The 16,281-nt window shown below is 43.4% G+C and overlaps 1 protein-coding gene across 1 annotated transcript in view; it reads left to right on the top strand.

The window, feature by feature from the left end:
• Window positions 1–16,281, top strand: part of St3gal6 (ST3 beta-galactoside alpha-2,3-sialyltransferase 6) — a 32,610-nt gene that overhangs the window by 14,741 nt on the left and 1,588 nt on the right. The window contains 4 exon segments of the mRNA XM_032900323.1: window positions 10,243–10,338; window positions 13,406–13,592; window positions 13,697–13,834; window positions 14,998–15,150. Coding sequence (XP_032756214.1) covers window positions 10,243–10,338; window positions 13,406–13,592; window positions 13,697–13,834; window positions 14,998–15,150 — 574 coding nt within the window.

The following is a 16,281-nucleotide window of genomic DNA, read 5'->3' as shown; positions in this document are numbered from 1 at the left end:
CCACTAGAACCTTTTCCCTCCATTTTATCCTCTCTGTCCTCTTCCACATTTCAAAAAAAAAAAAAAAAAATAGCTTTTTCCCTGTAAGTTTGGTTCAGAGCGATTCATCAAGTAAGCCTGCCTCTTTGGTGTATTCCTCTCTTGTGGTGGTTTGAATAGGTTTGGTCTCATAGATGCATGTGTTTGAATGCTTGGCCCACAGGGAGTGCTACCATTAGGAGGTGTGGCCTCGTTGGTGTAGGCGTGGCCTCGTTGCAGGCCATGTGTCACTGTGGGGGTGGGCAGTCTTCTCTTGTTTGCCTGAGGAACTAGATGTAGAACTCTGAGCTCCTCCACAGCCATGCCTGCCTGGATACTGCAATGCTTCCTGCCATGATGATAATGGCTAAGAAATCTGTGAGGGAGAAAAATTGGTTATATTTACAAGTTAGATACCTCTCTCTCTCTCTCTCTCTCTCTCTCTCTCTTCTCTGTCTGCTCTCTGTCTCTCTGTTTCTGTTTACATGCATGCACTGTGCAGGGCCGTCCCTGCAGTTCTGTGGTCATCAGGGCCTCTTTGTGTTGGATCCTGCTGTTCCTCAGTACATTACTTCCTTCTTAGGGTCCAACATGCAAGCTGGAGTTGCAACCCATCACATATCACATATTCATTCCTTTCAGAAGAGAGGAAGAATGGGAGAAGGGCGTGTACCATTCCTTGAAGCTTGTCCCCCGCCGTGTTTTTTTTTAATGGATCTCTCAAGAAGCCATAGGAAATGCTTCATTGTACTTAACAATGAGCTAGAGCCAGGGACCCAACCGGGGAGAGCTATATCTCTTGACAGCTCCAAATTTAGCAGCCTCTGCTGGAAGCCTGACCTCTCCCCAAGCCCTAGAGCTTCTCAGCCTGTGTCTTCCTTCTCCCTCTGTCAGAATTGATCGTTAAATATTTACTAGCAATCTCTGATGACATGGGGTAAACTCAGGCACCCAGCCATACCTGGCTAGAAAGGTGGCGAGAGGTGTTACCTGTTATCTAGGTTATCGTGTGCTCACCTTTAAAAACAGCAAGTCCTGGGGCTGGTAAGATGGCTCAGGAGATACGGGTGTTCGCTGCCAAGCCTTTCATCCTGGGTTTAAGTCCTGTATCCACATAGTAAAAAGAAACTAGTGCTGTCTGTCAAACAGAGTAAACAAAAATGCAATAACACGTATGTCCTATTTAAGGGAGAAAGGAAGCACAGTGATGGTCCTTTTTTAGTAGATTTCCCTGTCATTTTGTTGGTCCCCAACTGTTTCTGTGCCGTGGAGGATTCTGATATCAACTAGACCAAATAGCCCCGTAGAGCTTCACCAAAGATAGACATCTCAAGGCAATTGCAAGGGACCTTAAAACAAGCCCAAATTCTAAGGCGATGACTTCCTTGCTGTCTCTGTCACCCCTTTGCCTAGTCTAGCTTAGCCCTGCTCCAAGGGATCCCGAAATCTCCTGGGTGGGATTTTATCCCTCCCTAGCCAGGAGCAACAGAAAGCCTTGAGGTGGCCGAACTGTAGCTTCCATGGAAAAGGGCACAAGCTAGCTCCCCACCCCCATCCATCAGATGAAGAATGCTTTAGTCCTGTGACCTAGTTAGTTATGTAGTAACTGCACATAAATAGCTTTCTAAGGGAAACACCTGTGTTAAGTCAGTTGGCAGCTGAGTGGGGGATGGTTTGTAAAAGCTACCTTCCGGTCACCAAAGTCGGACCCATTATGTCAGCTCAACAGAACTGGGTTGGACTGGTTATGAGGCGAGGTGGAGCAGAAGCCCACGGATAGAAGAGTTAAAAAGAACTGGCTGGAAGTGTGTCAGAGGCACTGTGAGCAGGGGGGAAGGTCTGCCGCCCATCCACAGGCCATGGACATCCTGCTGAACAAAGCAGTGTTTACCTCATGGCCTTTATAGGGGGGGCAGCAACTGAGGGCAAGAGGAAGTTGTAATTCTACAGCAACAGATGGGACATTTGTGGGGGAAATCACAGTACAACTACCACCTGTTTTCTCTGTCTCTGGGCAGATGTCGAGAGAAGATAGAAGAGTTGGGACTCCCCAGGCTGGAGGAAAGCATCCTGTCTAACAAAACAACAGGGAAGACAGTGGTGATTTCTGTATTTCACACAATAGGAAAACCCGAGATGAGACAGGCCAGATCACCAAGCCAAATTCCTCAAGGCGCTAGGGGAGCATGAGTCCAGAACCTGTCTCTATCACTAATCTCTTGCACATTATGTTAGAGTGTGACTGAAGGAATATAGATTGCTCACATGTGGTTTTCGATATGCCTATTTCTGTTTCCTCCTATAGGATGACAGCCTATGGATTCCCTGCGTGTAAAGAATACCATCCCAGGAAGTAAACCCTAGTTGTGTGAATGAATTTTCCTGAATTTAGACCATTGGTTCTCAACCCGTGATTCATGACTCCCATAAGGGTCAACTATCAGCTGTCCTACAAATTAGACATTTACATTATGATTCATAACTAGCAAAATTACAGTTAGGAAGTAGCAACAAAATAATTTTATAATGCGGAGTCACCATAACACGAAGAAGCATATGAAAGGGTTGCAACATTAGGAAGGTTGAGAACCCACTGACTTACACTATAATACCATCTGGTGGAGAGGTGGAAATAGTGGCTCAGTGGTGTTAGCAATCCAGGATGGACTCCCTGTGGTTCTGTTCTCTTAGATAGAAGATGGCTGCAGCTGCTTTAACCTTATAGCACCCAGGTACAAGAGCTGGGGCTCTCCGGTGTCAATGTCTAAGCTGAAAGGAGGCAAATTAACAATATTCCAGGGGTGGAATCTTTCTGAAAGCATCTGACGTATTCCCCTACTATCTGATTGGTCAGGGATGAGTCATGTAGCTGCCACTAGGCCAGTCCTTGTCAGGGATAATGAGCTCACCATTGTACGCTTACAAAGATAGGTTTCTGGGTTATTGGGAACATGGCCAGTAGGATCTGTGGTAGATTCTTACACCGAAGACAGAGTGATGTGTTTTGATGTATTATGTTGCCGGTGTGAAAAGACACTGTCTGAACGCACCCAGTAAAGAATACACATTGTAGGTGGTCTGCAATATCGACTACAGTTTGTTTTCTCTGTATTGCATGGGATAGTAAATCTACGGGGGGGGGGGTTGGGCTCTGCAGTGGATAGTGACTCTACGTGGGGCTGGGATTCTGTACGGGGTAGCCATTCTGCCTAGGGTTGTGCCTCTGCACTGTCGTGACTTTTGGTTTTGCCTGGTTGAAGAGAAGCATGCGGTTCATCTCGGGGAAGTAAATCTTAGCCCTGCTGCCTAAGTGACTGCTCAGGAATGTTAACCAGACATGCTGCAGTTATGATTTTTTGTAATAAGACGATTAGAGCCTGTGTATTTTTTACATCCCCACCCCCAGGGTAATAACAGAAATAAGCCTCCCTCCACAACGGAATGAGAACCGAACTGATTTTTGTTGGAAATGAGTGTTTAGTTGGGATGACGGAACAGAAATGACACTGCCTCTTCTAGGGACTCAAATTTCACTGCAGCTATTTTAAGTATGAAGACGGTGTTAGGTAAGCATGATGGAGTTACACAGGCACCAGAGGATGCTGGGAATCATTGCTCAGATTCAAGGAGCCAGGGCAGCCAGATTCTGAAGTCAAGTGGACCATGCAAAGTGGGAAGCATCTGTTCATTTATAGAACATGAGGATTTGTTTGCGAGAAACGAACTCTGAGACGAGTGATGCGGAAAGTGTGTACCATTCTGTACCTTCCAGGACCGTGGTGGCACTGTGCATAAGATGCTACTGGGAAAGGGCCATGCTAGGAGAGCCCCAATACCCTGTAGCCTATGTGGGCCTCAGACAAATACGTAGGTCTTTGTAGTTCTCTTTCCTTTGAGGGAACGCGGGATCCCAGTTGGCAGGGTTTCCCCTGAGAGGCAAGGAAAGCGACTCCACCAGTGAAGGCCCTTTCTTCCCCCATCTCCTGTAAAGCCAACAAGATCCTATAAGCCATGGACACTGAAGTGTGATGGGGAGTAGCAGCACTCTGTGGAGAGCTAGAGGTAGAGGACTCTGTAGAAGGGATCTGCCTGATTCCTGTATTCCTTGCCCTCCTGGCTATGAGTGCTTATGTCTGTGGGAGGTCCAGGACTTGGACTTTGAGGGAAGACCCATGGGAGTGGCATGGCCGATAGTGGCTATCATCAACATACGAGTCTGATAAGGAGGTATGTTCTGGCACTACTATGATTCAGCCAATCGGTGCATGGCGGCATTATGACACTAACCCAGTTTGAGCCAAGTTACCACTGTCAGGAATCAGCTTCAGAACTACAGCCTGTGAGCCAGGAATCCTTTCTTGAAACTCCAGCGTAAGTCTCAGGGGCCATGCTGGTAGCCTCCACCCCCAGCAGCCCTGACCCATGTGTGATTTGGATACTCAAGCCTGTAGTCTGGTATTAAATAGGGACGCCAGGCTAGGGTAGAAGCTGGAGTCTTGCAGTTTGTCCCTGGATGACTTTCAGTCTTCAGTGTGGGCAGAGTGAATAGAGTGATAATTACAGATGCTCCTCCCTAGTCTCTACTCATGCTGTTTCATGGAAAACAGCAGTGGCTTCTAACCTGTCTGCTCTGAACCACCCTCTTGATGCCCAGCTTTGCTTAGGACGCTGATGGGGAGATGGAATCCATTTCAGCAGGATCAGCCTCGGAAAGAACTGGCTCTGAGGTTCTGGAGAGGGAACTGTTCTCTGCAGAGGGCATTTATGGGACAGATCTCCTGAGGATAACGGCCGTAACACCCTGAAAACAGGGGTTTGAATGTCCAGTGGTGGCCTCGCTCTAGCAGGGAAGAGCAGAGAGCTTTAGTATACTGGCATTTCCGTAGTTCATATTGAGGCTTGTTGATACAAGTCTCTGGAGTCAGGTTAATTTCTAAAAATGTAGAGTCATAAAAAGATACCTCCAGAACATATTGTGACATGTAGGGTATCAAAGATGCAAACGTTTGTGGGTGCTTTTTACTGGACAATGCCCTCTATCTTTTAGCCCCCAAAGTCCTGACATGTAAAAGTAACTTTTTCCCCCCATTTCTTATTGGACATTTGATGTATTTATATTCCAAATGTTTTTATCTTCTTTCCCAGTCTCCAACTCTCCCAACTTCCCTCCCCCTGCATCTATGAGGATGCCCCTCCCCCCAACCTACCCACTCCAACCTCAACATCTTGGCATTCCCCTACAATGCAGAAACGAGCCTTCACAGGACCAAGGGCTTCTCCTCCTATTGATGCCAGACAATGCCATCTTCTGCTACATATGTGGCTAGAGCCAAGGGTCCCTCCATGTATACTCTTCGGTTGGTGGTTTAGTCCCTGGGAGCTCTGGGGGGTCTGGTTGGTTGATATTGTTATTCTTCCTATGGGTTTGCAAACTCCTTCAGCTCCTTCAGTTCTTTCTCTAACTCCTTCTTTGGGGTCCCCATGCTAAGTGTGATGCTTAGCTGCAAGCATCCTCATCTGTACCAGTAAGGCTCTGGCAGAGGCTCTCAGGAGACATCCATATCAGGCTTATGTCAGGAAGCGCTTCTTGGCATCAGCAATAGCAACTGGGTTTGGTAGCTGCATATGGGATGGATCCCTAGGTGGGGCAGTCTCTGAATGGCCTTTTCTTCGGTCTCTGCTCCACTCATTGTCCCTGTATTTCCTCCTGTGAGTATTTTGTTCCCTCTTCTAAGAAGGACTGAAGCATCCACATTTTGGTCTTCCTTCTTCTTGAGCTTCATTGTCTATGACTTGTATCTTAGTTATTCAGAGCTTTTGGGCTGATATCCACTTATTGGTGAGTACATATCATTTGTATTCTTTTGTGACTAGGTTACTTCACTCAGGATGATATTTTCTACTTCCAACCATTTGCCTATGAATTTCATGAAGTCATTGTTTTTGATAGCTGAGTAGAACTCCATTGTGTAGATGTACCACATTTTCTGAATCCATTCCTCTGTTGAAGGACATCTGGGTTCTTTCCAGCTTCCGGCTATGATAAATAAGGCTGCTATGAACATAGTGGAGCACGTGTCTTTGTTATATGTTAGAGCATCATTTGGGTGTATGCCCAGGAGAGGTATAGCTGGGTCCTCAGGTAGTGCAATGTCCAATTTTCTGAGGAACCTCCAGATTGATTTCCAGAGTGGTTGTACCAGCTTGCAATCCCACCAACAACAGAAGAGTGTTCCTCTTTCTCCACATCCTTGCCAGCATCTGCTGTCACCTGAGATTTTTATCTTAGCTATTCTGACTGGTGTGAGGTGGAATCTCAGTTGTTTTGATTTGCATTTCCTTGATGACTAAGGATGTTGAACATTTCTTTAGGTACTTCTCAGCCATTTGATATTCCTCAGCTGTGAATTCTTTGTTTAGCACCATACCCCATTTTTTAATTGGATTATTTGATTTTCTGGAGTCTACCTTCTTGAGTTCTTGGATGTAGGATTGGTAAAGATCTTTCCCTAATCTGTTGGTTGCTGTTTTGCTGTATTCTTTTGCCTTACAGAAGCTTTGCAATTTTATGAAGTCCCATTTGTTGATTCTTGGTCTTAGAGCATAAGCCATGGGTATTCTGTTCAGGAAGTTTTCCCCTGTGCCTTTGTGTTTGAGGGTCTTCCCCACTTTCACTTCTATTAGTTTCAGTGTATCTGGTTTTATGTGGAGGTCCTTAATGCACTTGAACTTGAGCTTTGTACAGAGCAATAAGAAAGGATCAATTTGCATTCTTCTACATGCTGACCTCCCGTTGAACCAGCACTATTTGTTAAAAATGCTCTTTTTCCCACTGGATGGTTTTAGCTAAAGGAGCTATGGTCACTTGCCAAAAATCAAGTGACCATAGATGTGTGGGTTCTTCAATTCTATTTCATTGGTCTACCTGCCTGTCTCTGTACCAATACCATGTACCATGCAATTATTCTGTAATACAGCTTGAGGTCAGGGATGGTGATTCTCCCAGAAGTTCTTTTATTGTTGAGAATAGTTTTCGCTATCCTGTTTTTTTGTTTTGTTTTGTTTTGTTTTTGTTTTGTTATTCCAGGTGAATTTACAAATTGCCCTTTCTAATTCTATGAAGAATTGAGTTGGAATTTTGATGGGGATTGCATTGAGTCTGTAGATTGCTTTTAGCAAGATGGCCATTTTTACCATATTAATCCTGCCAATCCATGAGCATGGGAGATCTTTCCATCTCCTGAGATCTTCTTCAATTTCTTTCTTCAGAGACTTGAAGTTCTCTTCATACAGGTTTTTCACTTGCTTGGTTAGAGTCATACCATGGTATTTTATATTATTTGGGACTATTGTGAAGGGTGTCATTTCCCTAATTTCTTTCTCAGACTGTTTATCCTTTGAGTAGAGGAAAGCTCCTGATTTGTTTGAGTTAATTTTATATCCAGCCACTTTGCCGAAATTGTTTATCAGGTTTAGGAGTTCTCTGGTGGAATTTTTGGGGTCACTTAAGTATACTATGATATCATCTGCAAATCATGATATTTTGATTTCTTCCTTTCTAATTTTTATCCCTTTGACCTCTTTTTGTTGTCTAATTGCTCTGGATAGGACTTCAAGTACTATATTGAATAGGTAGGGAGAGAGTGCATGACCTTGTGTAGTCCTTGATTTTAGTGGGATTGCTTCAAATTTCTCTCCATTTAGTTTGATATTGGCTACTGCTTTGCTGTATATTGCTTTTACTATGGATTCCTGATCTTTCCAAGACTTATCATGAATTTTGTCAAGTGCTTTCTCAACATCTAATGAGATGATCATGTGGTTTCCTTGTTTAAGTTTGTTTATATAGTGGATTACATTGATGTATTTCCTTCTGTATATTGAACCCTGCATCCCTGGGATGAAGCCTACTTGATTATGATGATTGATTGTTTTTGATGTGTTCTTGGATTCTGTTTGTGAGAATCTTGAGTATTTTTGCATCGATATTCACAAGGGAAATTGGTCTGAAGTTCTTTTTCTTTGTTTGACCTTTATGTGGTTTAGGTTTAAGCATAATTGTGGCTTCAGAGAATGAATTGGGTAGTCTTCCCTCTGTTTCTATTTTGTGGAATAGTTTGAAGAGTATTGGTATAAGGTCTTCTTTGAAGGTCTGATAGAATTCTGCACTAAACCATTCTGTTCCTGGGCTTTTTTTAGTTGGGAGATTTTTAATGACTGCTTCTATTTCTTTAGGTGTTATGGGACTGTTTAGATGGTTTTTCTGGTCCTGACAGCCTTACTGCTGATTAAGCTCACCCTTTATAGCTCTTTCTGAACTCTGGCTGGCTGGTTCAGTTCTGCTGTTCTGGCTCAAACTTCTCTACAAACTGATTCAAACTGGCTTCTCTTGGCTTCTTACTGAATTGCTCTTCTTAGAAATACTTCTTATGAATTCCCCAACCCGAACTTCACTGCATTGCCTGAACACAACTGAACTGCATAAACTCAACTGCTCTCCACTCCTGACTCACTCTGTGCTGCCCTTAAGTAGCCTCTCTTTTCTGTTTGTTCTCATGAGAGTTGGGAGTATGCTACCTCTGACTCATTCTATCAGATCTTTCTCTGATTCATCACTTTCTCTGCCCCTCAATTAAATATCACTTTCCAACATGGCTGCTTCCTTCTATACACTAATTTTTCCTTTATTGTTTGGGTACTAAGGGCATGTTTGTATTCTGACCAGAGGGATTAAAGGTGTATCATTCCAGTTGGATCACATATTCCTAGAAGGTCTTTGGATGTGATCCCTTGCCAGAACAGCCATGTTGCATGATTAAAATTCCTCTACACTGATACCCGTAAATTATTACTTGTTTTTATTTGGTAACATAGATACTGATGTAAACAGAACTGATACATAACTGGAGCTAAAAGACTCCAGTTAAAGTGCTTTTTAAGAGTGTTTGAGGCGAGGAGCTGGTGAGGTAGCTTAGTGGGTAAAAGTGCTTGCACCAGTTTTTGGGACCAGTGTTCAATCGCCAGCACTCACATGATGGAAAGGGAAAACCAACTCCCATTAATTATCCTGTAATCACCACATTTGTCACACACACACACACACACACACACACACACACACACAACACACACACAGAGAGAGAGAGAGAATATAAATGTAATTAAAATGGGTAAGAAATTTATATTTTTAATAGTGCTTTTGTAATATTAATACTAAAACATAAACTAGTTAACTGAAGTGCATACTCTGCAAAAAGGGTAAACTCTATTACAGAACACAGCCATCATCTCTTAACCCAGTCGGGTTCTTTTAAATGCTCCCCACTCCTACATTCTCTGGGTTTAAATATTGGGCGGCATTTGTACAGTTTTGTTACACATTTTAAAGTCTTAAAAGTTTTGAGGTTGACTGGTCCGCTGATGTCTTAGGGAACAGGTTCGCCTTTAGACTTTCCTTGCTTCAAGGACTAGGAAGGGATCCTTCACAGTCTACACCCTGTCTCCTAGAGAAGGATTCTTAATTCTAGGTCTAGGCAATGCTGTTCCACCTCAGGGGTTGACTCTGGCCTGCAACAGGAAGTCCCCTTTGTGCTCCCCTTAAAGTATTTTCAGATGCACAGTGAGCATGGTATTTGGGTGAAACAACCAGTCTATGTTTAAGAAATTGAAGTGAGCCCAGGCAGAGTAAAGGGAGCTGCCTTCCTTTTACCACATTCCAAGCTGGCCATTTCTACACTCGTGTAGGAACGGGGAACAATAGTTTAAAGCCTAGATAGCAGTGCAATATGACTTATGCTTATACACGCACGCTCATGCTGACAGAACACCTTGGCATTCTGAAAGTTTGAAACCCAACGGTAGTCCCACCAGTTTGGAGTTTGGACTTTGAATGCTACATTTTTTTTTTCTTCCTCAGAATTTACTTCTTTGTTTGTTTATCAGGAAATGACCAGGCTTCTCCTTCTAAACTGGTAATTTTAAGGATCACAGAAGGGAATGTACACATGCATGAGCCATTAAGGGTTGCTGTCAACCCTGGTGATATACGTTCCCCAACAACGTTGTGTTTCTTGAATCTCTGGGCCGAAGGCACAGTTGGCTCATTCTCTACTTGCATGACAAGTGCAATTTGACTTGGTTCCTGAAAGCAGGAACCGGTCCCTCAAATCACCCCAGTTTGTAAATGCAATGACTCAGTCTTTCACTTGTCTGTTTGCCCATCAGAATGCCATGTAAAAGGTGTGTGGTGGTTGGTAATGGAGGAGTGTTGAAGAATAAGACGTTGGGAGCAAAAATCGACTCCTATGATGTAATAATAAGGTAAGTAAGTATCTGTCCTAGTCACTAACCCAGAATTGCCTGAAGAGAATGCAGTTTCCTGCTCCAGGGTAGCTGTGTTTAAAGATTAGTTGACCATTAATGCACCTGGATTATACAGCTTTCCGCTTTGGTTGCTGGCTATAGTAAACTAGGTTTCAGATCACTGATTTAGCAAATATTTAATAAGTCCGCTTGATATGCCAGGGACAAATCTAGGCACAGGGGAGATCGGCGCATGATAAGAGTGTGCTTGTACCCTGCAGTTTTGTTTACATCCTGAAAGAAATGGGAAAAGCAGTAATCAAATATATAAGAAGATAGTATAAGGCAGACAAGTAAAAGAGATGATAAAGAAACACCAAGTGACTACATGGGAAAGGGTTACCAGTTAGAGGTGAAATCTCAGCTAGACCAAAGGACACATATGGGACTAGCTATATGAAGACAGTGGAGGAGCTGCTCAGAGAGATGAGATGTATTGCAGGTCCTCAGAAGACTTTATCCTCAGTTGTGAGTTTGTGATAAACCCATGCTCAGGAGAGTTGTCTAACCAGAAGCCGCTGAGGTGAGCCAAGAACACGCTATGTGGAGATTTTAAGGTTTGAAGATTACACTTTAATTTTAAGGCCATTAGGAGCTTTAGAAGCCTTTTAGATAGGATCATAATGAAATATGGTTATTTCTTGAAAGCATTCTGGCTGCAGCAGACAATAGTGCATGAGGAAAAAGGCAGGGAATAAGGCATCAAGGCTCGTTGCTATATTTGGGCAGCAGATGCTTGGACAGAATTGGGGAAGTAGACAGACTGGAGCTAGGTTACAGAGGGGTGTCAGCATTCGCTGCTTTGTTAGATGTGGTGAAATACTCCAAATAAAGGATGCAAAGGCATCTCTGGCTGTCTCCAGCTCTGTCCATTGGCTAGAGAGTTGCAGAGTCATTTAGCAAGTCTGAGAGAGATACAGGTTTAGGCTTGGGTTCAGAGGTACATAAAAATTCCTGCATCAATCAGTTAGCTTTGAGATGTTTTTGAGGTATGTGGTAGGTAAGTGGATGGTCACATAAAGGGGTTACACTTTTCAATAGTGAGCAGCCTATGAGCTATATTTCAACCAACCAAGGGCTTGGGGAGATTCCCCAGGGAGAAACACAGGAGATGGCTTCGTACTGAGGTTTGGAGCTCTTAAGACAGAGGTTGAACAAGAAGCCAAGAGGGATCCACCAGTGATGCATCTCCAGTTGTCCAGGAGAGGGCTGTGTGTTTCAGAAGAGTAGTCCAGGGGGTGGTAATGATGATGAAAAGTTGTGCAAAGGCAGAAGGGGGAGGAGGGCAGCCGGATTGCCAAGTGATGGTCACTGTCACCCTGGACAAAAACTGGAGGCGGGATATATGGCAAGAAGCCCAACTGCAATGAACTGAGAAGAGAATGACAGATCAGGAGTGGGAGAAACCTGCATAGGCAGTTGAGGACCGTCCTGAGCAGTTGAAAAGGAGCCGGGCCTTGGAGGTGGTTACAGAATAAAAAGGCATGTGGTTAAAGTAGTTGAGATGAATAGTGAGCCTGGTAAGATGAAGAAGGGGTCATAGGGTCAAGAGCTCAAGGGTGATTCATTTTCTGTAATAATGGTAACTGTGGCTTCAGCTACAATCTGTCAGCTTTGTGATGTTACAGTCTGTGATACATAGTGTAGGGGAAATATCTTTCCTAGCTCTATTGTCTGAATGGAAAGGAGGAGGTAAGGCTCTTATCTGGGTAATACTCTCCCTCCCTCCCTCTCCCCTCCCTCCCTCTGCTTCTTTCCCCCTCTCTTCTTTTCTCTCCCCTCCCATCTTCTCTCCCTTTCCACTCTCCCTACCCCCGTGTATATTGGTAGTAGCTTTAAGCAGCCACTGTGGGTCACACACTGGGAAGCCTGGCAGTGCCTCTGGAGGTTTTCTGAGTTACAAGCTGATTTCTGCATAGCAAGACATCTTACTTTCTCTTTATTACCCAGTTTGAAGAAGTTGTGGTAATTTATAAAACAATTAGATTCATCCCTTTTCCCACTTATAGATGTTTAACTCAGACAATTTTCAGAAGCTTGGCCAGTCATTGTACGGAAACACCATGGGTACATTTTGAAAGCCACCCCAAGTGTCTTGTATTATTCAGAGTTGGTAGCAAAAGGGTAAAACAATATTTATCCTCCTAGGGGAACATTGTTTAAGAAACAAAACATTTTTTAATAGAATGCCTTTGTGGTGCATGCTCAGTGAGTGTCTAACTTTGGCTTTGAACAGACAGTGATCCAGCAGCAGACCTTTTTGTAGTGTTTTTTAGTTCAGTAGCAAAAGGCATTCCTCTGTGCCAAGCGTGATATAGAATTTTCATGGGGTTAATTTCAGAATATTTAAAAAAAAAAAAGCAAGGATTTACTTTTATGAGTGTTTGCCTGCATGTGTGTAAATACATGTGCGTGTGCCTGGTACTCTGGAGACCAGGAGGAGGCACTGGATCCCTTAGAACTAGAGTTAGGGATAGTTGTGAACCAGCACGTGGGTGCTGGGAACTGAACTTGAGTTCTCTGGAAGAACAGCAAATGCTCTTAACCACCGAGTCATCTTTCCAGCCTGGAACACAATTTCAGTGCGTCTTCACTCTAACTCAAATTTGACTCTTCATGCCTATCAGTCATGTGGGTACACATCCACGTAGTGTAGGCTGGCATAGCCTGTAGGCACAGAACTTTCTCAAGAACTCAAGGCCATTAAGTTGTAAATCCAAAGTAGCTATGTGTGGTTATCCACCGTGGTCTCTTTCTAACTTCAATTGTGTGGTTCTATACTCTCATTTCTTTTCATCCTGTGCAGGTCAGACTGAATGACCGATGTCATAATTAGTATTTGAATACAGATGACTGTCTCGTGAGAAGGAATGGTTTCCCTTGTCATTCCTGTAAACTATTAATCCATTGTGTTGGGGTTCCAGAGTGCAGGAGTGTCTGACACTTGTCCAGTTCCGAAGCCTTGGAACTTGATGAAACAGCTTGCACTCCACTCATCCTGTATATGCTGTCTTACTACCCACAGAATGAATAACGGTCCTGTTTTAGGCCATGAAGAGGAAGTTGGGAAAAGGACAACCTTCAGGCTTTTCTATCCAGAGTCTGTCTTTTCAGACCCCAGTCACTATGATCCCAATACTACCGCCGTTCTCGTTGTCTTTAAGCCACAGGATTTAAGGTGGCTGATGGAAATACTGATAGGTAAAAAAATAGTAAGTTGGCAAACCTATTTAGGTTCAGTTTATGTTCAGTATTTTTTTTCCCTTTAAAGTAAAATACATTCACAATATCTCATTTTCTCTGTCCTTTATTTCAGAATACTGAAGGGTTTTGGAAGAAACCAGCTTTAAAATTGATCTATAAACAATACCAAATCAGAATATTAGATCCATATATTATCAGAGAAGCAGCTTTTCAACTGCTTCGTTTTCCCAGAGTATTTCCCAAAGATCAGGTACGTATATATCATCACATGGTTTCAAACTAAACATCCAGCCAAGGGCGTAGAGGGACATGGGAACTTTCAGAAAGTCCCAAAATCCATGGTTCAGATGGTATTTTCTTAGGACTACAGATGTGTTCATGAAATTGGATACCAAATGGATATGATCTGATGTTTTTCAGGTTGCAAGAAAATGTCATTAAGGGAGAAGCGTGTGTTTTGGGTTTCTTTTGTCTTTACACATACAGCCTTCAGACTCTTTTTTCTTTTTCCGAATGGCCAATAGTTCATTTCTTACAAACTCATCTTCAGTGTTGTACAGCAAGACCTTTCTGACTAGTGGGCTGGTCAGCAGCCTTGTGCACAGAATAGCTTCAGGTAAAGGATGTAGCTTTTAAGAGTGAAAAGAATTGTCTCAAGCACGTTGGAGTCAACACAAAATACCAGAGGTATACACTTATCAGGAAGCAATTCCCCCCTTCGCTCCCCACCCCCCATTTTTCCACACAGAGTTTCTCTGTATAGCCCTGGGTCAGAAGCAATCCCTCTCCCCAATCCCCCATTTTTCAATTCAGGATTTCTCTGTTTAGCCCTGGCTGCCCGGGAACTCACTTTATAGATCAGGCTGGCCTCAAACGTAAGAGATCTGCCTTGCTCTGCCTCCCAGCGCAGTAAGTGACTCTTTTAGCTCAGTGCTAGAAGTTCCTGTCAGATGCTGGGGATGACACACCATGGTGGGAGTGTGTAAGAATGTGTAAGAATCTCAAAGTCTGGACAAGGGAGAGAAACAGTGTTGATCATGAGCGCACAAATCAGGGAACAGACCCTCCTGACCTTTTGTTGATATTCTGGATCCCCCAATGGTTTTATCTTTTCCAGAGGAGCTAGACTCCAGATGCTTCATCTTTGTTCAAACACAGCAAGATACTCTTTACAGCTGCCCTCAGAGCTAAAATGGCAGCTTGATTTCATTCTACAGACTGTCCAAGATCTCTGTCATAGCAAATGCCCTTTTCAGAGGAAATGTGTTCTCTCTGGGGCTTGAGTCTTCCAACATAATGATAGCTGAACCTGTCCCTTGATGTTTAGAGATCTGTTTTGATCAGACCAGGGCAGCCAACAGCTCAGGAAGAAGGCAGCTTCTTTGTATTTCTAAGTTTCTGATTTCTCCTTAGAAACCCAAGCACCCCACGACGGGAATTATCGCTCTCACCTTGGCGTTTCACATATGCAGTGAAGTGCACCTTGCTGGTTTCAAGTACAACTTTTACACACCAGACAGTCCCTTACACTACTATGGGAACGCCACCATGTCTTTGATGAAGAAGGTAATTTCCTTTTTTTAAAAGCCCTGACTTTAAAAATGTAAGTGTTCATGTTTGTAGGTACATACATGTGTGGGTGTCTCTGGAGGTCAGAGGTCAAGGTTAAGTGTCACTGCTCATCTTGTTTCCTTAAGTCTCTCATTGGTGCAGAACTTACTGCGGTGTAGGCTGTCTGGCCAGCCAATCAGAGATCAGTCCGTTGCCACCGATCCAGTGCTGGGATCACAAGTGTGATCAAAGTCCCTACCCCTAGCATTTCACACATATGCTGGAAGTAGAACTCAGGTACCTGCAAGCACTTTATCACCTGAGTTTTGCCTCCAGCTGCCTGCATTTCCTTTTTCATACTCTTGAGCTCCCAAAGGCTGAAAATAGGATTTTGGTCTCCTGGTCATTTTCCTGTTGCAGTAGTCTCTAAATTGCGGGTCTCGGATTCTTTGGAGAGCTTCATGGTATCTGCTGTTTCACCAAACCCCCAACAGGGACTGAGTCTTATTTTAGATTTTCTTTCTTTTTTAAACAATATTTAAATATATTCAACCGGTGTGTCTGAGGCACATGAACCCACAAAATCATCACTGTGGTCATAGTAATTATGCTCACACTTTAGTTAGGTAGACGAGGTGGTCTAGAAACATGTTAACTCTATAAAAGACTTCACCTAGACAGTGACTCTTTACCAGGTCATGATCCCCTTGGTCCAACATTGTTACTGGTGGACTTGATCCTGAGGGTCAAGTTTTGAATGAGAAGGAATATCCTAGGTTTGGAATTCTTAGATTAATTATACATCACAAGTGACACAAACATGTTTTGTTTAAAACATGTGAAATGAGTAATTTGCTATAAAAGTGTCAGTCAATGGCTCATGAAAGCAGTCCTGTTGAATAATCCCAGAATACCTCAGAGCTGGGGGAGTGATATTCATGTTGGACTTTACTGCTATCTTTTGTTCCTCTAACAGGACACCAAATTTTTAAGCTTGGAATAAATTTTGAGTTTTTCTCTCGGCCCTAGTTTCTTACAGCAGTTACAGAATATTGAGACAAGAACAGAATACAGAAGCAGCTGCCTGGGGAAATCAATAGACACGTTTTGACGTTTCAATTGTGGGGCTAGTGACTGCACTAATGG

This window comes from Rattus rattus, chromosome 4, assembly GCF_011064425.1.
Source record: "Rattus rattus isolate New Zealand chromosome 4, Rrattus_CSIRO_v1, whole genome shotgun sequence".
In the NCBI taxonomy this organism is placed as follows: domain Eukaryota; kingdom Metazoa; phylum Chordata; class Mammalia; order Rodentia; family Muridae; genus Rattus; species Rattus rattus.
Note: the sequence above shows the minus strand (reverse complement) of the source record. Positions and strands in the feature narration are given on the sequence as shown.